The 21,884-nt window shown below is 39.8% G+C and overlaps 1 protein-coding gene across 1 annotated transcript in view; it reads left to right on the top strand.

The window, feature by feature from the left end:
* Positions 1–18,535, top strand: part of LGR4 (leucine rich repeat containing G protein-coupled receptor 4) — an 89,651-nt gene extending 71,116 nt beyond the window's left edge. The window contains exons 7-18 of the mRNA XM_083749968.1: positions 709–777; positions 1,258–1,329; positions 1,440–1,511; positions 4,610–4,678; positions 5,432–5,503; positions 6,303–6,368; positions 7,456–7,527; positions 8,847–8,918; positions 10,632–10,757; positions 13,600–13,712; positions 14,221–14,301; positions 15,194–18,535. Coding sequence (XP_083606094.1) covers positions 709–777; positions 1,258–1,329; positions 1,440–1,511; positions 4,610–4,678; positions 5,432–5,503; positions 6,303–6,368; positions 7,456–7,527; positions 8,847–8,918; positions 10,632–10,757; positions 13,600–13,712; positions 14,221–14,301; positions 15,194–16,470 — 2,161 coding nt within the window. The 3' untranslated portion in view covers positions 16,471–18,535. The remainder of the gene's footprint in view (positions 1–708; positions 778–1,257; positions 1,330–1,439; positions 1,512–4,609; positions 4,679–5,431; positions 5,504–6,302; positions 6,369–7,455; positions 7,528–8,846; positions 8,919–10,631; positions 10,758–13,599; positions 13,713–14,220; positions 14,302–15,193) is intronic.
* Positions 18,536–21,884: the final 3,349 nt, after the last annotated feature.

The following is a 21,884-nucleotide window of genomic DNA, read 5'->3' as shown; positions in this document are numbered from 1 at the left end:
AGACTTGATGGCATTGAATCTTGAGATTAAAATTTGTTAAGGTTTTGCTTTATAATTATGATGTTATGGTAATTAGTTGTATTTACTTACATATACAAATATGCTTAATGCTTTGTTGCACAACCCTGAGCTGGTCACATCACAACTTGCTTTTCTTTCCCAAGGTTTCCAGTGTGGGCAGAACTTTTGGCAGCAGAGCTGGGGGAAATTATCTTTTAAAAAAATAGTTTTCCAATATTATTCCAATAATAGCCCCATTATAACAATGCCAATTCATATTCAATTAATACAATTCTTAATACAAATTGATCAAATACCAGATTATACATTTTTGTTAAAGTGGCCCCCATGTGCTAGATTTGATGGCTTCCTAATTTTTTTTCTGTGTTCCAAAATCTTATTAATTTCAGTTACATTCCAGTGAAAATTATAATCCTTTATAGAGCAGCTGCAATTTTGATGATTTCTATTTGTGTTGTTACATTAAGTAATTTATAAAATACAATGTGTCTGTTTTAGATTGCTTTCAAATTGACAATTATATGTTTTTATAAATGTCTGATTATGAAGAAGTTTTGTGATTTCTCTAGTTTTGCTTTGGGGAAAAAATTGTACCAAAAAACTGGTTTGTTTTTGTTTTTTGTTTTACTTTGAGGAAATAGATTAATACCAAGCACTTCATAATATTAAAGATGCTGTTCTTTTCAGAGACTTGAATTATAACAACATGGCAGAGTTCCCTGAAGCAGTAAAAGCACTTCCAAGCCTAAAAGAGCTGTGAGTATTATTGTGGCTTCCTTACGTATTTTGTTTTCTCTAACATAAAAACAAAAAACAAAACTCCAGGTTTTAAATATGTTGTCTCTCTCACTTCCTGGCAATCTATAAAATGGGGAACAGCTTGTTTGGGGATCTTCCAGGTACTTTCCCTGAAAGCCACATGTTTTAATGAAAGCCTCTTGTCTTTTTACTCATGAAGATAGAATGAAACAATGTGCATGCAGTTTTCTTTGCAGTTAGATGTAAGCCTAATCCTGGCTTGTAGTGTCTTGGCCAGGGTTTGGTCTAATGAGAGTTTCCATGTGGTGGGAGTCCACTGGATGCAACCAAGCTTGCGTGGAAGTTGTCCTTCATGCGAACTAGCATCTTCACATGGATAGCCTCCAACAGCCACCTCAATTCCTGTGATTGCAGTTACTCTTTGTAAGATTCTGACCATTAAAGTGTTATCGTTCTTTCCCTAATTTTTGTTTTTAGGGGATTTCACAGTAATTACATTTCCGTGATCCCTGACAATGCATTTGTAGGAAACCCACTTCTTCGTACTATGTAAGTTTTTTTGGTTTTTTAAAAAACTAGTGATTACATTCTTTTGTTTAACGGATCAAGAAGTGATTATATGAACTGAAAATTTGTCTTCTTAAATGTTTTCACTCTAGACATCTGTTTGATAACCCATTATCCTTTGTTGGGAACTCAGCTTTTCAAAACTTGTCAGATTTGCATTCCCTGTAAGTACACTTGCACTATAGTATGATTGTAACCTTTGTCAGCTCCGTTAAAAAGTAACTATAAAAATATTTTAATTGTATTATTATTATTATTATTATTATTATTATTATTAGACTTATATACTGCCCTTCATCCAAAGACCACAAGGCGGTTTACAACATAAAAACACAAATTATATAACATAACAACAAAGAACAAACAGAAACACCCCTCCCCCCAAAAAATATAGGTGCCTTTCCCCTCAACTGACTGCGGGAGAGGGCTCATAGTGGGCACCCCCATCAACTCTTTTTCTGCTCTTGGCATGTTCCTGTAAGTATGTTATCTCTTGGAAGAGAAAAAGCCTGGAGCAAGACTAAAATAAGCACACTTTAAATCATTATAGTAAGTTCCAGTTTTGTTGGTTTGTTTAGTAGTCTTATGGAGGCTATTACGGGAAAGCTGGTAAAGGTTTTGCTTACAGTGCAAAACCAGAAAACAACAACAAGAGCACTCCCAAATTTATAATTAACATCAACAGTGCTGATAATATCTGTTACACAAGAACGATGATGATGAATTAGCAATGGAGTTGCAAGACTAAAGTTGTGCAGTAGAGACCACTGGGGAAATCACCGTCATACAGGGAGAGCATGTTTGCAGCATGGAGAAACATGCATGATTCTAAAAGATCTGTAAGTTCTGTAGTTTAACTGCTATTTTGGCAAATACTTAATCACATAAATTGTTTGACAGCATCCTAATGTATATATTTTATACAAAAGCCATTGTTTTCTCTGCTAAATTATTGCTTTAAATGATTGATACCAAATACTGTAGGCAAGCAGTATTTAACAATCTCCAGCTAGGAGATCAGAAGAAGCTGCAGACCTAGTGCTAAGACCTTATAGAGCAGGGATCAGCAACCTTTTTCAGCCGTGGGCCGGTCCACCGTCCCTCAGAGCAGGTGGTGGGCCGGACTATATTTTGAATAAAAATATATGAACGGATTCCTATGCCTCACAAATAACCCAGAAATGCATTTTAAATAAAAGCACGCATTCTACTTATGTAAAAATACCAGGCAGGCCCCACAAATAACCCAAAGATGCATTTTAAATAAAAGGACACATTCTACTCATGTAAAAACATGTTGATTCCTGGACCGTCCACGGGTCAGATTGAGAAGGCGATCGGGCTGCATCCGGCCCACGGGCCTTAGGCTGCCTACCCCTGTTACAGAGCAATGTCAACTCATTATGTATTCTGTGTACCAGAACCCTTTCAGACTGTTCATGTTCATGACTAATGGTGGAAGCCGATGCTGCCATTCCATTCACGTAGTGGCATTTGATCCGGCAGCCACCTCTGCTAATGTAAGAGAAGAGAAGGTGATTCCTCCCTCCTTGTTGCAGCCTCTGTGCCCCACTTTCCTGAAAAACTGTTCCTGGGGGGATCCCCAGAACAGCATGGAAGCAGGCAGGAAGGGGAATCTGAGAAAGTCCTCTCTTCCCTTGTTACATTAGCAGAGGCACTTGCTGGATCAAAATCCTTTTTTGCAAGTGGAATTGAAGTATTGGATCCCCTTCCTTAAGCCATGCAATCAATCTATAGCAACTGGGGGGGGGGGGATATTGTGCAACTGCTGTTCCTAAATGTTACATTATGCCATTCTTCTGCGTGACTTGGTTTAACTGTACTTGACTATTACATCCACAACTCCATTGCTGCTACACTATTCTGTCTCTTCTGTGAACTGGGTTTTATTGGGCATTGGTTATCATGATGATTAATTTTGGGTGATGCCTGCATTGTTGTTTTCCTATGCTTCCTTGTGAGTACTCTGTTTTCCCCTCTTCCCTTTTCCTTATTGTTCTTTCCCTTGCAAAACCCCACGGTTGTAAATCGGTCATATATTTTGGTATGTTTCCATAAGCTCATCTTGGTGCACACACCCTTTGAAAACATAAGCCTTGGAGATTTGATCAAACAAACCCTTGCAAGTCTTTGCTAAACTGAGAAATGCATTTCAATCACAGTGTGCTTTTTGTACCGCCACCTCAGGATGACTCCCAATTTAGCGTAAAATGGGATTTGGCTTAGATGAGTCTCACAGCTTCACTTAATCTGAGACCTAATGGTTGTATTACTTGGCAGTGACCATGGCACAAATGTGGTCATTCTTTAGAAGTGCTGTGCTCTGTTCGTAGGTTTCTTGTGTATGCTAAATATTTATGAATAAAAGAAAAGCTCCTCTTCCTCATTCCGGTATTAAATTCCCAGAAAGGATAGTAGGGCCTACACCAGAGGAAAAGACAGAGTAGAGGTGGGGAACCTTTTGTCACAGAGGCCCACACTTTCCCTTGGCAGGGATGGGAGGAATCCTTGGGGTCTGCGCACTGCTGGTGGCTGCAGACATAGAATGCTTATTCATAGCATTCATTTTCTTTCTCACCCTCACAAACACACTCTGCATTACTTACCACCTTCTCTTTCTGCTCTCTCACAAATCCACACATGTGAATTTAACATGTACGTCAGGGTCTTGACTGTGAGCAAGGAATCTGTCTTGGCAACCAGACCATAGTATCAACGACAGAGCAGTCCATTGGCAAGAGTTCAGATTTTGAACATAAGTCTGAGTAGATGACAAACACATTTTTCAATATTTTGTGTGGGTCCCCCCCGCAAAAAAAGCATTTGTAATCCATTTAATATTTCAAACATTTCTAAGCTGTGCTTAGAGATTTGTACATTGAGATGTGATGCAAATGTCATTAAATCTAGCACAGATAAATGTAAGTGGAAATGAGATTAGATTGGTATGAACCTTTAATGAAAACCTCTATTCACATAGCACATATCATTGGCTATGTATGATCTCCAATTCTGTGCTTCAGTAGGCCTCTGAATACCAGTTGGTGGGATTCACAAATGAGGAGAGTACTATTGTACTCAAGACCTAATTTCAGGCGTCCCAGAGGCATCTGGAAGGCCACTTTGAGAACAGGATACTGAACTTGATGGGCTTTTTGCCTGACCCAGCAGGGCTCTTCTTGTGTTCCTTCTATCCCCTAAAGCAACAGTGGGTGTCATCGTATTTCTTCTTCTCCTTCAGGGTCATTCGTGGCGCCAGCATGGTACAGTGGTTTCCTAACTTAACAGGAACCACCAATCTGGAAAGCCTGTAAGTATCTTCTATCAAACTCTATTAATGAACAATAACTAATTCTAATGGTTAGATTCTCTTTTAAGGAGAACATTTAAAATTAATTTTATTGCTGAGTTTTGGAGATCGGACTTCCTTATCCATATGTTTATTTCAGGCATACTTCCTCCCATGCAGTTACCATTATGTGCAAGGGAGAGTAGGAATTAATCCATTTACTTCCTCCCCTCATGTGGGGAGCTTTCCTGTACAGAAAAGGTTCCCTGCTGCAGAAGTTCCTTTCCCAGAACATGAAAATCATATGAAGCCAAGAACATGATGGAGGTGTATGGGGCCAGTGAGTTCATTCTCACCCTCCTCCTCATTGGATGAAGCTTGGAAACCTGAAAAAGGCTAAGCTTTATCTAACCTTAGGGTATCCAGTTAGTAAGAGAGAAAGCAAAGCATTTGTAATTCTTCCTAATGATGTAGGATATGCACATGGTTAAGCCTAACATCGTTGTTTTTAAAATACTTTTCTGAAAGAGCAAATGAAAAAATGCTATCACTGTTTAAATAAATATTGACCTATTTTTAATCTGTTTCAGTTTTGTTGAATCAACACTCCTAGGGCATTAGTCAAAGGCACATGTATTTTAAAAATGTCCTTTACTGTGTTCAGAAATAAGTGATTGAGTCCTAACTTTCTAGGATAGTTGTGTCTTCATTTTAATAATTCTGGCAATTATTATGAATCAAAGTTCATTCACATGCTTCTGTTTTATTAAACAGGACTTTTACAGGCACCAAAATAAGCAGCATTCCCATTGATCTATGCCAAGAACAAAAACTGCTTCGGACTTTGTAAGTAGAAACTTCTTGGTCCTACTATAAAACCACAAAAGTAGAATATACAATTTATATCAATGTTTGTTAGCACATCCCTTATAAGGAGCAGTATGTGCTATAGATTTTATATGGGGGAAATGGAGCATAACCCAAAAAAGTCAGAATTGAGCATGTCAGTTTAAAACCACGCAGATCAGACATCCCTGCTATGAGTCATTTGTTTCGGTTGCCTTGTTTTCACATCACTCTAAGCCAAACTGGAGCTTACTGGGACCGCATGAATGGGCAGGCTCTTGTAGAGACTTGCTAACTCCCTGGTCTGTGTGTTGCTGCATCCTCTTAGGGATGCAAATGCCCCCCCCCCCCCCGCTCATCAGTTTGAGCCTCTGTTAAAAAAGGAGGGAGCAATAATCCTTCACTGCTGATCTGCAGACATCAGCTCATGCCTGTGCATGTGTATATGGTGTGTGTGAATGCAAGAGTGTGGAGTGGCTAAACCCACTACTGATACGCAGCTCCTGGAGAGTTGACTAATGATGACTGCAGCCCTTATGAATTTGAGACTTTAGTTTCAATTGCTTTTGTAAACTTCCTAATCACATCCCACATCTATACTATCTTTTAAGCTGAAGTTGTTCGAAAAACTTTAGAGAAGGCAGTCCACTTTCTTTGGAAAGCAGCTAGTGGGGAAATAGATTGTTATAAGAATGTTGGGAGAGGAAGATTGACCATATATTTGTGACCCTGAATTAGAAGCAGTATACCTTCATATAAAATGATAAAGGTAACATTTTCCTTTTGTTTCCTTTACAAGGGATTTATCTTATAACAACATAAAACAACTTCCAAGTTTTAAAGGTTGCAGTTCCCTGGAAGAAATGTGAGTATAGAGCACTCCCAGTCTAATCTGATTTTCTCTTCCCACCCCCACCCCCCGCGCCTGAATCTGTGCCACCAAAAATGAAACTCTATAGTTTGTCTACAACTGATAGCAAGAGGGCAGTATTTCAAAACAGGCATTCCTTGTTTTCGTCCTAAGTTAATGTTTTGTGACCAGAGTGGGAAGTGTACAAAGTGGTGATAGATGTTAAGTCCTCTCATTACTTCATTGCCTTTTGGTGCATTTCTACTTCTCTTTTGTCATTCTTGCTTCCTCCTCGCTCTCTATTTGCCCCAGTGGCTTCTAGACCTTGGCCTTTATTCAGTTTTCAACTTGTGTCTGGGTGGTGTGTGTGTGTTTTAAGCAACTGTTAAGGCCCCTTCATCTTGTGCCTTGTAGGACATATAATATAAATGCCCTACCTGATGCACAAAATCCAGAGCTCAATGATCCCCAACAAATGTCCAAGCTCTGTTTGAAGATCTCCAGTAACAGAGAGCCCACCAACCCTCTATGTAAAATTGTTTCCATTGTCAAACTACTCTTAGCACCAAATCTGTCCTCTTGAAACTTAAGCTGTTGGATGTAGTTCTGCCCTCTGCAGAAGCAGAGAATAAATCTTTACCCTTTATGGAGGTGCTTAAAAAAAACAACCAACCTCACAGAACTTGTATTGTTACCTGTCTTCATTGATTTCCTCTGAACCCATTCAATTTGTCTACCTACTTCTTCAAGCCTTCAATTTGTCTACCTACTTCTTCAAGCCTGAGCAGGAGACAGGATTCCAGTTGAAGTCTAACTAGTGTGGTTTTGCAATAAGCTCCAAGTCCACTTCATGCTATTACTGTGTTGCTAAATTAGGCTTTCACCTTGTATCTTGCTTTATGCTCTCTTCCTTGAACTCCTTCTGTTTCTTTTTTCCCCTCCTGCCTTTCTTTCGGTCTTCCACAGTGTCTTTCACTTAATCATTCATTAATAATTTGAGGTTAATAAGTTAAAAGTGGGGGTTGTTCCTGTCAGGATAGAATGCAGTGTCATGACTGTGCTGCCTTTTGGTGAAAATCCTCCTCTAATTTCCATATTTCAGATCTTTGCAGCATAATCAAATTGAAGAAATCAAAGACGATATATTCCAGGGGCTGACTTCTCTACGTACCCTGTGAGTCTATTCTCTTTCCAAATGCTTTTATTTTAAGTGAAGTGTTGGAAACTAACAGTGGTATTCAATGTTGGTAGTCAACATACAGTTAACCACAGCAAGGCAATCATTTGTAAAATAGCTCTCAGCCCAGCCAATCCAGCACTCCTCAAAATGTTTCATTTATTTTGTCCCTCCTGTCCCAATGCTTAATTTAGGCATCTCCCACACATATGCACTCCTTTCTCCTCCAATTTAAAACCACATCCACAAATCAGTAAAGCCAGATGGTTTGCTGAAATGTCACCATAGACAGGAGGCAGCCTTCAGATGGGTTTTATCCACTTCTAGTTCTGAGCTCACATAAGTGCCATGGTTTATTTCCCCTTAAAAATAAATTAGAATGAGATTAGTATTTCATCCGTTATATTGTAAGCCACTTTGAATGCATGTTGCATATGTGGCAGTTACATACCAAAACAAACTTTATAAAATTTATGTTAATTGTTACGTGGGTGTATTGGTTTAAATTCAACCTAGAAAATTGGGGGAGAAGGAGACTGCAGTATTGATGGCAGGACAGTGGCCAGGAAGTGGGTGCTGTAGGACTTGCAAAGATCACTGGGGTGAAAGCTTGCTTAGATAAGATACTGCAAGTTTTTGATTAGAGAACACAGAAGTGGATCACTGTTTAGGAAGGACAGATGCTATATTGCAAAGTGGATATGCCCCATTCATTACACAGAATAACAAACCTAAAACAATAAACAAGCAATACTAATCTTAAAACAATAAGGTAATCACAGTATTAGGCAGCAAAATGAATTGCAAAGGGCCCTCTCCCACATCTTCACATAAAGTATAGGTCCTGAAAGTGGGGGGGGGGGGGCTCTGTGACAGATCTTAATCCAATAGGTCATGCCAAACTGGGAGGGGGAGCTAATATCTCAGAAGACAGAATCATGTTAGGTTATCAGTGTCAAGGATTTGTCCCAGGTAAGAGAAGTAATGACATGGAGTCATCTGAAGTCAAATTTAGGTAGCTTGTGCTGGCACTTGGAGAAAAGAGAGCAAGTAGACCTTCATAGTGCCATACTGGAAGGCCATGGTCCACCAAACCTTGTTTCTCAGTTTTCCAGTGAATAAAATGCCCTTAAGAGAACTGTGTCAAGAAAATTGGTCATTATGACATTGTAAAATACAGTTAAGTTGCAAGTTATTTATGTTTGTTAGAAATTTAGTATGACCTGAAACACAAAGTAATCACTGAAGTGCAAACAATAGCCATTTAGGCATGTCAGTATAAATCACTAACACAATAGCACCTCTTTAAATTGCAGTGATCTCAGCAGAAATTTGATCCACCGAATTGACAAGGAAGCATTTACTATGCTGGGTGCTATTACCAACCTGTAAGTAGACCATTTTCAGAACAGTGCAAGTACCATTTCTCCTTCTCGAAAATATCCACTTCTATTTCCCATAATGCCTTAAACCCTCATTCAGCTGGCATCCTGAAAGAGCAAAAAGTACCATGTTCCTGCAGCATACAAAAAAACCAGCTACTCACATCACAGCTTGATGTGTGTTGGTGTAAAAAGAATGCCACTCAGCCTGTGAAACTTAGAGTAATTTTGGTCTTCTCTCTCTTCTTGATCCCCTTTGTATGCGGCTCCCGTATTTGCAAAACACACACACACAAAAAAACAAAAAAACAGTAAGTGAGTCATTTCCAGGGAACTTCCAAAGTCATTCAATATCTTGACTTTGCATATGGAACAACCAAGCAGAATATGATTTATAGTGGAGTTTTATACAAATATTAGCATGCATTCACATTTTTAGCAACCTGGAGAAATGAAGAGCATTTCTGTGACTCTTGTGTGCATGAGACCGGAAGGAGAGCCCTGCTGCATCAGACTAAAAGGTCCTGCACCCTCTTTCCTAATGTTGCTTACCAGATGCCTCTGGGAAGCTGACAAGCTGAGCATGAAGGCAATATCCCTCCCCTGTTGCTGCTTTCTCCCATCAGCTGGTTTTCAGGGCCACAAAGTTGTTGAAACAAGAAGTTGTACATACCATCTTGAATAATAGCAACTGATGGACCTTTCCATGAATTTGTCTAATCTCCATTTCAAGCAGTTGAAGCTGGTGGCCATCACAATATCTTCTGGCAGCAAATTCCATAAATTATTTGCTATGAGAAATACTTCATTTTGTCTGGTGGGAGTTTCAGGATGATATTCTTCATTGGGTGACCCAAGTTTCAGTATTATGAGAAGGGAGAAACATGTCTGCCTCCACATCATGCTTAATTTACTTCTGTCGTGCCCCTCCCCTTATGCTGCTACTCCTGGTTTTTCTGTCTTCTGTTTAGTGACTACTGCATCTAGACAAATGCCCCCATCGGGCAGCTGTGCTTTGCTAGGCTGGCAACTTGGCTTGGCCTATAACAGCCATTCCCTTTTGAAATAGCTGCATAGGAAGATAATAGATATTTAAAAGCCAGCTTCCAGATTTATCTGAAGATGGTGATGGCTGGGTGAATTTCTGTTGACATTTGGAAAATCTAGAAAAAGGTGCAACAAAGGGAAGAGCATGGTATCTCAAAGGAGGAGACCCAGGTTCAATTTCCTGCTCAGACATGAATCTTACTGGGTGACCTTGGGCAGATCTCCATTTTTTTTATTACTAGAACATTTATATCCAACCTTTCCTCCAAGGACCTCAAGGTGCTGTACTTTTCTCCTCCTCAGTCTATTTTCACAACACCCACAAAGAGTAGGGTAGGCTTAGGAGACTGTAGGATTTTGAACCCTAGTCTCCCAGGTCATAGTCCAACACTCTAAGCGCTATATCACATTGCCTCTGCTCCTCTCATCATCTCTCAGTTGAACTTGCTTCTCAGGATTGTTATGGGCTATCATCACTTATGATACCCTAAGGTTATTTTTGGAGGAAGGGAATATTGATTGTACAATACTACTTAGAGATCCAGAAGCAGAGTGTTCCACTCATCCAGCGAGCAAAATGGCTAGATATCTTTTTAATTTTAGATTTGCAAGTATTTAAAATTAATGTGGTCTATTTTCCCCTCACACTTGGTTTTTCTGTCATCCTTTTAGAGATTTAAGTTTCAATGCATTGACTTCATTTCCAACTGGAGGCCTGGCTGGGTTAAACCAGCTTAAACTTGTAGGCAATACAGAACTGAAAGAAGCTTTGGTGGCAAAGGACTTTGTAAAACTCAGGTAAGTCAGTAACTGGGTCAATACACCCTGGATTTATCTTACTGCCCCAAAATAAAGTCAATCCAGCTGGCGGTTGCTCTTGCATTTCTCATTAATAGGGCTGTGCGGTAAACCAAATACATTTAACTTCCACATAGAAAACTATGGCTTATATATGATGACTAAATTCAGTGCTCACCTGGAGCAAAGATTTTTGTCCAATTTGCCATTATAGGAAGCTCTACTGCAAGCTACAATAGAACAAATCTACACTGGGCCTATCCACCTCTTCAGACGTTCATCAAAACGAATTGCCCATCATTGCTTTACAGAAAAAAATACTGTTTTCTAAAAAATCTCTTCAGCTGCTCTTTATTCCTTTACACCCTTTTTCATGCCTCTGTTTTTTTTAAAAAAACTTTTTGTTCTAGTATTTTAGAAGAATGGCTGGCTGTAAATATTGAACATTGACATTTGCACACCATAGATTTGTGGATGTAAGCACAATTATTGGATGTGATGAGGTTACATTATATTTGTCAAATAAAGGAAGTAGTTTCAAAGCCCGTTGTTTCTGCTTGGTGTACTATGGCAAGCAGCCTGTGTACCAGCCTACTATGAATGAATTAATTTATTACGGTCATAGACCAGAAAAAACAACAACGATAGTTTACAAGGGGAGTAATGGTGTCAATTAAAAATTGTAAAATTATACATAAAAGCAATACACATATGCGCACACACACACACACACACACACACGCACTACAATGTATGTATAGACTTAAAAAATGAAGATAATCAGAATAAATAAATTAAAAAATTATCCAGTAGCACCTTAGAGACCAACTAAGTTTGTTCAGGGTATAAGCTTTCGTGTGCATGCACGCTTCTATAATCAGAATAGATATTGCTCTTAGTTCTTCCTTGACTGAAGTTAGGTTGGTAGAGATGAGGAGAATTCTTGGTAGTTATACCCTCATTTTAGAAGTCCCTTATCAGAGAAGTCTACCAGGCTTGGTTTTTCCACATCTTCTGAAAATTACTGAATGCTAGCAGGCATTCTGAGAGCAAGGCACATGCTCTTAAGCTGATCTAGTATCTCCCCAGCACCCCATCAATAGCAGTTTTATAGTTTTATGGTGGTATAGCTTTAGTGGCAATATTTTTAATATTTTAATTACCGTATTTTTCCCTCTATAACACAGAGATTTTTTCTCCTAAAAAGGAAGGGGAAATGTCTGTGCGTGTTACTGAGCGAATATGTCGTCCCTGGAGCCAAATGGCGCGAGGGGAGGCAAAAAAAAATCAGGCAAAAATCAAATCGGGCGTCTCGGAGAAGGGAAACCTGAAAAGAGGAAGCGGCTGCTTTCCTGCATTCCGCCTCAGGGTCTTACTGCCCACTCATCTCTGTTTCCTTGCTGTGTTTGCTGAAACGGAACAAAGAGCAGGGAAAGCCCCTCCCCTCCAGGCAAGCAGAGGGGAAAGCAGAGTGTAACATGCAGGAGGGAGAGAGGGAGAGGGAGAGGGAGAGGGAGAGAGAGAGAGAGAGAGAGAGAGAGAGAGAGAGCGCTAGCTGGCTGGCTTGGGTGGGTAGGTGAGGGAAAACTTTTGCCTTCCTTTCCTCCCTCCCGTTATACCCCTCTCCTGCATTCTTAGCCAGCTGCTTCTCTGCACACCCCTCTCGTGCTCCTTGTCTGTTCTGTGTTTTTCCTTCCCTCCCCACTTAAAATGTGGTTAAAAAGCATGGATCCACATGGATCCTCAGGATCTTTGCATTGGGTCACCCCAAATTCACCATCAGATCACATAGCATGTCCATGGCTACAGCCTGCCCCCCCCAAAATCACGCACCCACTGTTGCCTGGGGCTGCAATGGTGCAAAAACGTGGTTACAAAACATGGATCCACATGGATCCTCAGGATCTTTGCATTGGGTCACCCCAAATTCACCATCAGAACACATAGCATGTCCATGGCTACAGCCTGCCCCCCAAAAATCACACACCCACTGTTGCCTGGGGCTGCAATGGTGCAAAAACGTGGTTACAAAGCATGGATCCACAGGGATTCTCAGGATTTTTGCATTGGGTCACCCCAAATTCACCATCAGATCACATGTCTGTGGCCACAGCATGAAGCACAAAAATTATACATCCACTGTTTCATTCAGAATGTTTTTCCCTTGTTTTACTCCTCTAAAAACGATGTGTGTGTTATGGTCAGGTGCGTGTTATAGAGCGAAAAATACGGTAGTTTCTATTTTTATTTGGCATTAACTTTATAGTTGCAAGCAACTTTTTAAAATATGTCAGGACCCTTCATCTAGATACATGAATCTTTCTGGCACATCCTTAAGTTGGATGAGAGACAGGGGCAATGCAGGAAATCCAGACAGGCAAGCCAGAAGGATTTCATATAAACAAAATTAACAGTGAGGATGACAGGCGTGTGCTTAGTGCTGTGTTTGCCTGGGAATTCACTTGCGCAACAGTGTTGCTCTCCAGGCAGCTTTATGAATGTTCATTTCAGCATGCACAGGTAATAGCACGATCGCTTGTAACATCTTGCTTGCCTTAAGATGACAACATTTTAACATAATGTTGGACTACAACCAGAGAAACTTCTTAGATCAGAGCTCATATAGAAAAGGAATTCTACAGTACTATAGCTGGAACTTTCATAATCTCTCTCTCTCTAATATAAAACGTATTCTTCAGGAAATCTTATAATTAGCTTTAATCTGAAGCTCATCTTCCTTAGAAGGTATTTTGAAAAGGAAAGCATTCTCTAGCTCTGGGAGATGATGTTGTTTTATAAAGAAAAACAAATGTCAATTAAGAATTCCTGCTTGTATTTTCAGATCTCTTTCTGTTCCATATGCTTACCAATGCTGTGCTTTCTGGGGCTGTGACTCTTATTTAAATGCTAACACAGAAGATTCCAGTCACCAAGATTCAGTTGCACATGAGCGAGGTGAGTCCTCGATATAGTAATAGTGTGTGAAAATGGTTCAAATTTTAGTGGGATTTAATGCTGCTAAGGGGAATATGTAGTATTTCAGTTTGCACAATTCTCACAGGGAGCTTTCAACCCGCTCCAGTCTTCAAGGCTGATGGGGATCAGCATGGTTTATCCAATCATCACATCTTGCCTGCCACAATTTGGGTGTGTATGAGTGTGATACTTCTTTACTCCACTCCCAGCACCAAAGCACAAACACAAAACTGCTCAGTCATGCCATGATCTTCTGTGCTTCAAACTATGGGGAAGAATCCATTACATAACTTAATGAGAATTTGGAGTGCCATCTAAGAGGATTTTGCAGGCTTTCTCCCCACCCTCAAGTAGACTTAAGATATTTTAATTTAATATGAAGCAAAAGTGTCAATTACAGGAATGTATTTTTAAGAGTCTAAGAACCACCCAGTGGTTTCCTGTTTTACTATTTCTCTAGGCCTAATCATCTGCCTCTTTAATCAAGGTGCACCGGAAGCAGATTACTTAAGCAGCGATAAGAATGAGGAACTTGGTCAGACAATAATTCACTGTACCCCCACAACAGGTAACTGGACTGTTCCCTACCTTAAATTTATCATCTGAATGTTTGCATTAAAGGTAGACAGAATTCACCAGTCTGGTAAACAGTCTATTAATTGTGGTGAAATAATTCAGAAAAGATCTTCCTCCTCTTGTGTTGTACACTGCTGTTGTGCACTGCTGTGTTATTATTTATTGTTTTGTGGTTTTATCTTATGATTTTAACACCAATTATGCTTGTTTAAATTGAGGCACTTTTGTAGAAATATTCTGCCTTGGTCAGACCACAACTAGAGTACTGTGTCCAGTTGTGGGCACCATAATTTAAGGAGGATATTGATAAGCTGGAACGTGTGCAGTGGAGAGCAACCAAGATGATCAGGGGTCTGGAAACCAGGCCTTATGAGGAAAAGTTGAGGGAATTGGGTATGTTTAAGCAGGATCAGAGGAGACTGAGAGGAGGTATGATCACCATCTTCAAATATCTAAAGGGCTGTCACATGGAGGGTGGAGCCAAGCTTGTTTTCTCCTGCTCTGGAGGGTAGGACTCAAACCAATGGATTCAAGTTGCAAGAAAAGAGATTCCGATTAATTATCATGATAGACTTTTTAGCAGTATGAGCTGTTTGACAGTGGAACAGACTCCCATGAGATGTAGTGGACTGTTCCTTGGAGGTTTTTAAGAAGTTGGGTGGCCATCTGTCATGGAGAGGTTGAGATTTCTGCATTGAGATTTCTGCAAGAAGTTGAGATTTCTGCATTGCAGGGGATTGGACTACATGACCCTTGGAGTCCCTTCAAACTCAACAATTCTATGATTATGATTCTAACTAATGCTTATCTTACAATAGTGTTCAAATATGTTAGCACTGTCAATCTGGTATTTCTCACCATATTTTTTCTTTGCTTTTTTTAAGGTGCTTTCAAGCCCTGTGAATACTTACTAGGAAGCTGGATGATCCGTCTTACAGTCTGGTTTATTTTTTTGGTTGCCTTGTTCTTCAACATGCTTGCCATGTTAACTATATTTGCTCCTTGTACTTCACTGCCTTCCTCCAAACTATTCATAGGCTTGATTTCTGTCTCTAACTTATTTATGGGGGTCTACACTGGCATATTAACTTTCCTGGATGCAGTTTCTTGGGGAAGGTTTGCTGAATTTGGTATCTGGTGGGAAACTGGCAGTGGCTGTAAAGTTGCTGGGTTTCTGGCCATCTTCTCTTCAGAAAGTGCCATTTTTTTCCTGATGCTAGCAACCATTGAGCGGAGCTTATCTGCAAAGGAAATAATTAAAAAGGGTAAAAGCAATAATCAGAAACAATTTCGAATTGCAGCTATTTTTGCTTTCCTGTGTGCACTTGTAGCAGGATGCTTACCACTTTTCCACAAGGGAGAGTATTCTGCATCACCTCTCTGCCTGCCCTTTCCCACTGGAGAAACTCCTTCCCTAGGGTTCACCGTTACATTAGTGCTCCTAAACTCATTAGCCTTTTTGCTCATGGCTATTATTTATATAAAACTTTACTGCAACTTGGAAAAGGAAGACCTCTCTGAGAACTCACAGGCTAGCATGATTAAACATGTTGCTTGGCTAATCTTCACCAACTGCATCTTTTTTTGCCCGGTTGCGTTTTTCTCCTTTGCTCCGCTCATCACTGCAATTTCTATTAGCCCTGAAATCATGAAGTCTGTCACTCTAATATTTTTCCCATTACCTGCTTGTTTGAATCCAGTTTTGTACATCTTCTTCAATCCCAAATTTAAAGAAGATTGGAAATTACTGAGATGGCACATCACCAAGAAAAGTGGGACTGGAACAGTTGCTGTCAATACTCAAGGTGGCTGTGGGGCGCAGGATTTTTACTATGACTGTGGCATGTACACACATCTGCAGGGCAACCTTACCATGTGTGAATGTTGTGAATCACTACTTATATCAAAGCCTGTGCCATGTAAACACTTAATAAAATCCCACAGTTGTCCAGCTCTGACAGTAGTGCCTTGCCAAAGGCCAGATGGCTATTGGTCAGATTGTGGTACCCAGTCTGCTCATTCTGATTACGCTGATGAAGAGGACTCTTTTGTGTCTGACAGTTCAGATCAAGTACAGGCCTGTGGACGTGCCTGTTTTTATCAAAGCAGAGGTTTCCCATTGGTTCGTTACGCCTACAACATCCCAAGGATTAAAGACTGAAAGACTTTACTACAAAGCATGTGATTAAAGAGGAGGAAGTGTGATGCTTCAAAGACCATGGCTGTTCTGACCTTTTACCTGGAAGCACTTTTATAACCATCACCTGATGTTAGTTAAAAACAAGGGATGTAGGCAGTGAATGTCTTGAACAATGTATTTTAAATAAGAGCTGTTGCTCTTAATGTAAATAATTGGAAAACCAAAATTTATAATCCCATTGTTTTTTACTCTTTTTTCCAAGCAATTATGTATTACATTCTTAGGCTATTTTTCCATGTTGTTATCCAATTGTAACTTACTGCTCTTGTTGTGAATTCTGCCAACTTTTCTAATTAAGCACAATACAACAGAAAGCAGTTAACACACACACAAATATTTTTAAATGTGACTTTATTATAACAAGGGAAAAAATGTTGCTAACTTTTGTATAGCATTTCTGACTGAATCTCAGGACATTTTACTGCAGGGCCAAAAGAAGAGAGTACTCTTCCCAAATGCAACTGTGAGACAAATACGGGAAAAACATGCTATGTTTTCATTATTTAACCTGTAGCTAACTTTGTCTGGAATGAAAACGTTTATTTCAGTAGAATACTTTAAACCCCTCTTAACAGAATCTGAACAGTTTGGTTGAATAGCCTTTCAGCTCAGATACTGCTTGATAGCAAATGAGAACTTTGGGCTTTTGCATGCTGGACAAACGTCAACATGTGTTTTGCCAAATTTGTGCTGTGTAGTCTCAAAGGGCTAGATCCAGACTTCACTGTCCACAGATAGAAAGGCTGCTTGCATACACAGGCAGTTTTTTATCCAAGTGGCCCACTGGTAACGGCAGATTTGTCTCCTCCACCTGAAGCCCCCAGTGCCAGCTTCCACACTATTCTGAAGGATCCCCTAACCCTTGGCACTACTGTGGAAGGTATTGCAGGGGGATGGGGGGAATTGGCAAAAGTCACCCCCTCCATACACCTGTTGCCCCAAATGCTGTCAGGAGCATCCCCTGAGCAAAACTCTGTTCAGAGGTTGCTTTTGCCATTGCTCTGATCTTACAACCTCTAGGGTGAATATAGCACTTATCAAAAGTTGCGGAATAGTCTACATACATAATTGGGGGTTGCCTAATGCACACCCATAGCATTTTTGACATAGAAGACAACATGATAACCACTATCACCTGAGAGAACCTCAGTTTTGGGATTGTGCCATGTGTCTCGAGAGAGTAAAAAATGTGTGACATGAACAGCCACTGAGAGGTAGAAATGAACATGCTCTTCAGGAAGGGAAATGTTGTTTGGGGTGAAATCATAGTACATAGTACTTTGCAATAATATTAATAATAATAATGTTATTTGGAGTAAAAGATTGGGATGTTCACAAACTTCGAAACAAGGCATGTAAGGAGTCCCACAATGCTAGGAATTTCTGCTTTGATGCTATTTTACAGTAATGTGGAAATGGATTGTCTTGCATTAAAGTGGGGGAGGGGCATGGCAAGTTGAATAATTGCATCTTTAGATGTGAGACCCTGATCGTTTCATAATTATAAGGAGCAATCCTTGATATATGCCCTTAAACTGAAGTCTGAGCAGCATAATATGAATGCATAATCAAACTAAATCTTACATATTTTGGAAGAAAATGTTAAGTTGATCGCAATTCCATTGCCATACCAGTAATTCTGGCATAATTTTTACTAAATGATTAAAACTAGATTGCAGTTAGGAAAATTAAACTGTACATAATGTGCATAAAAAGTCTTTTCTTTGTATTGTAAATTATTTGATAGAACACATGATGGGAAACATGGCTTCAGTGCATTTTGTTAATTAAGGCTACCTCCTGAAATATAACAGCTGCCAGTAGCAGAATGTTTAAATTGTGGTTTATATACTTTTTTGCATTGTAAATAAACATTGGTTGTACATTGTTGTTGTAATAAAAGCAGAAGCTTTGTATATCGAAATTATTTAGCTTGTACAAAATATGGGATGCTATCAGTCTCGTATACTGTAATTTTTGTAAGCCTAAATCATTCATAGTAAAATCAAAGAAAATCAAAAAGCAAGAGAGAAGTATCCTAGAGTTTTGTGTGTTTATACTTTATACCTCTTAAATTCAATTTACAGGTTTAAAATGAAAATTCCTGCTGGAAATATTTAATTTATGGTGTGCATGAGTAGTGCTAACTTTGTAATGTTGCTATTGGTTAGGAAACAAACAAAACTAGCCCACAGATGCCAAAATCAACCAGTGTGATAAATATTCACCCTAACCCAGAGTGCTGTCTGTGCTAAGATGCATAGAATTGTAATGTTTGCTTTCCTGGCCATTACTACAGATATATTTGGTGCATGTAGAACTGCTATCTCTATTAGAGTGACTGAGGAAGCCTGTTTTGTGCAATAGCTCTACATGTGTTTTGAAATCTCTTCTAACTGCAAGAATTAGTTTCTGCTACAGAAAAGTAGCATTTGAAAATGATATTGCCAACTGAAATGAGGCTCAGTTGTGAAACTACCAAATCAATTTTAAGTTTAAATTCTTAGTTTATAACAGGATGTTATGAATGTTGGAATCTTTTAAAAGGAATTTTATTAAACATACACACATATACACTGAATATGTTGCTGAAAAGTATTTTCGTGGAATTCATGAGTTACAACTTTTATACAACTCTTTATGCCAGTGATATTCATGTGAAAAGAAATCAGTTTCTTCATCAGTATTTGACAAAATGCATATTTTGGTTTATAGGTATTAGACGTTCTGCATTTCAAAGGAAACTCTAAATTTCACAAAATACATAGCCCTGTTTTACAAAGGTGTTTCTATTTATAAATGTAGACCTACATTATACATTTATAAATTATTATACATTGTACATTTATAAATAGCCTACATTAATGGGCTATTGCATAAAACTTGTTTCAAAGTAGAGTTCCCTCAACTATTACTGAAAAAATTGCTTCAGGTGGCTGTTGCTACACAGAGAAAATGTTAAAATGACATGTTCACGTTCTCACATTTTATATTCAAAACATTTTAAAAACAAAATTCTCTTGTATACTCTGATATTGAAGGCTTTAGTTGTTGTCACTGAAAATATCTGAGATCACAAGTAACTCAAGGACTTTAAATGTTTAAAAAATGGTTCACCAGGATCTTGTCATATTCTCTCCTACTTGTGTAGAAAAACTTTTTTACTGGGTTGTAATCACATTGTTGCAAAGTGGGTGGCTAGATGTTCTGTGAATGAAATCCCTAACAACAATCTTCTCAAAAGCACTTTAAAATGTTTCTGCTTGTATATTGATACACTACAGGTTGCACTGCTTAAAAGAGCAGGCTTTTCATGATTCCCATAACAAGGCAGTGCATAATGTTAAAACCACAATCCACTCAAAACAAAAGTTGCAATCAGTTGAGCTCCATTTTAATAAGTAAATGAAGTGAAATCTTTGTGGAAGAATAGGATAATCATATGGGGAATTTGTGTATAACACAAGAGTTTATCCACTTATCAGATTTTAATATAAAATATGATGCTTATGATCATCAAAATAGTGCATATGACAAAATGAAGGGAGGATTTGCAGGGCACCTTGTTGTGTGGGTGGTGCCAGTGGGGGCAGGGGGCAAGCACCCTGCAAACAAGAAGCTTGCCCCTCCCATTTCTAGACTCATGTCATTAACATGTTGGGATAGCTCAGTTTGTAGAGCTGTGATTCAGTCTCAGGGTCTTCGGTTTGAACCCCATGTTGGGCCAAAGATTCCTGCATTACAGGGGGTTGGATGACCCTCGTGGCCCCTTTCACCTCTTACAAATCTGATTCTAAATATACTGGGTATTTTTCTTTTGGCTAACTTAACACGTAGGACACAACTTGCCCACCTAGAAATATACTTTGACTTCTGTGTGCCACCATGGGTGGGGGTTTTTTAGTTTTAGTTTTGTACTACACTGCCATAGATAAGAGATCTGCTTCCCTCTATCACTGCACTTGGGTAGTCTTGAATGGGGTCTGAATATGCTTGGAAATGGCATAGTAGCTGCCTAGCAGTATGACTTCCTTTGTCCTAGTAAATTGTCAGACCAGGGCCACAACACTGGCAGAATAGCTAGTTCCCAAATTGCATCCTTTTCCATTTGCCTGCTTTATCTCTAGCATTTAAAGCTCATTTTACATGTGACACGGACTGTGTAATAAAACTTACCCATGCAGCCTTCTACTCAGCTACTGACTTGTTCAAAGGAGATCTCCTCCAATAGGTGTACAGTGGTACCTCAGGTTAAGTACTTAATTCGTTCCGGAGGTCCGTTCTTAACCTGAAACTGTTCTTAACCTGAAGCACCACTTTAGCTAATGGGGCCTCCTGCTGCTGCTGCGCCGCCAGAGCACGATTTCTGTTCTCATCCTGAAGCAAAGTTCTTAACCTGAAGCACTATTTCTGGGTTAGTGGAGTCTGTAGCCTGAAGCGTATGTAACCTGAAGCGTATGTAACCCGAGGTACCACTGTACATTATTATTACTGCAGATGATGATGGCCTAGGCTGGTGGCATGATGGTGGGTTAAGTCATACCCCTACCTGCTGAAGACCTAGAAGATTAACCAGATGCTGTCTAAGGAAGTCTCTCGCTCTTGCTACAATTAAATCTGGACTAAGGGTGATTTCTGCTTAGGCAAACATAAAATCAAATACTGATGGGTTCCCAAATTGGGGACTCCTTGCATTAGTTACTTATTCCTGAACTGAACATACCGGTACCTATTGATTTCTATTATAAGCAAAGATTGTGAAGCAGAAGTTGTACTTGTTCCCACAGCTATTGGTGGGCACTACTGGCATTGCATGATGGCTGCTGATTTCTCAATGCTCACTATAATTTTCTATACAACATCATAGCCTCCAACATTTCTCTGATGAAAATAGGGATGTCCTATTGTTGTTGCTGGGGCACGGGTGGCGCTGTGGGTAAAAGCCTCAGCGCCTAGGACTTGCCGATCGAAAGGTCGCGGTTTGAATCCCCGCGGCAGAGTGCGCTCCCCGTTGCTCGGTCCCAGCGCCTGCCAACCTAGCAGTTCGAAAGCACCCCTGGGTGCAAGTAGATAAATAGGGACCACTTACTAGCGGGAAGGTAAACGGCGTTCCGTGTGCTGCGCTGGCTCGCCAGATGCAGCTTGTCACGCTGGCCACATGACCCAGAAGTGTCTGCGGACAGCGCTGGCTCCCGGCCTCTAGAGTGAGATGAGCGCACAACCCTAGAGTCTGCCAAGACTGGCCCCTACGGGCAGGGGTACCTTTACCTTGTTGTTGTTGTTATTTACACCACCCATCTGACTGGGTTACCACAGCCACTCCAGGCTGTATTACATTGTCGGTTCCATAATCCATTGTACCAGTTATGCCCTGA

Source organism: Podarcis gaigeae, assembly GCF_964106915.1.
Source record: "Podarcis gaigeae genome assembly, chromosome: 1".
Lineage (NCBI taxonomy): Eukaryota > Metazoa > Chordata > Lepidosauria > Squamata > Lacertidae > Podarcis > Podarcis gaigeae.
Note: the sequence above shows the minus strand (reverse complement) of the source record. Positions and strands in the feature narration are given on the sequence as shown.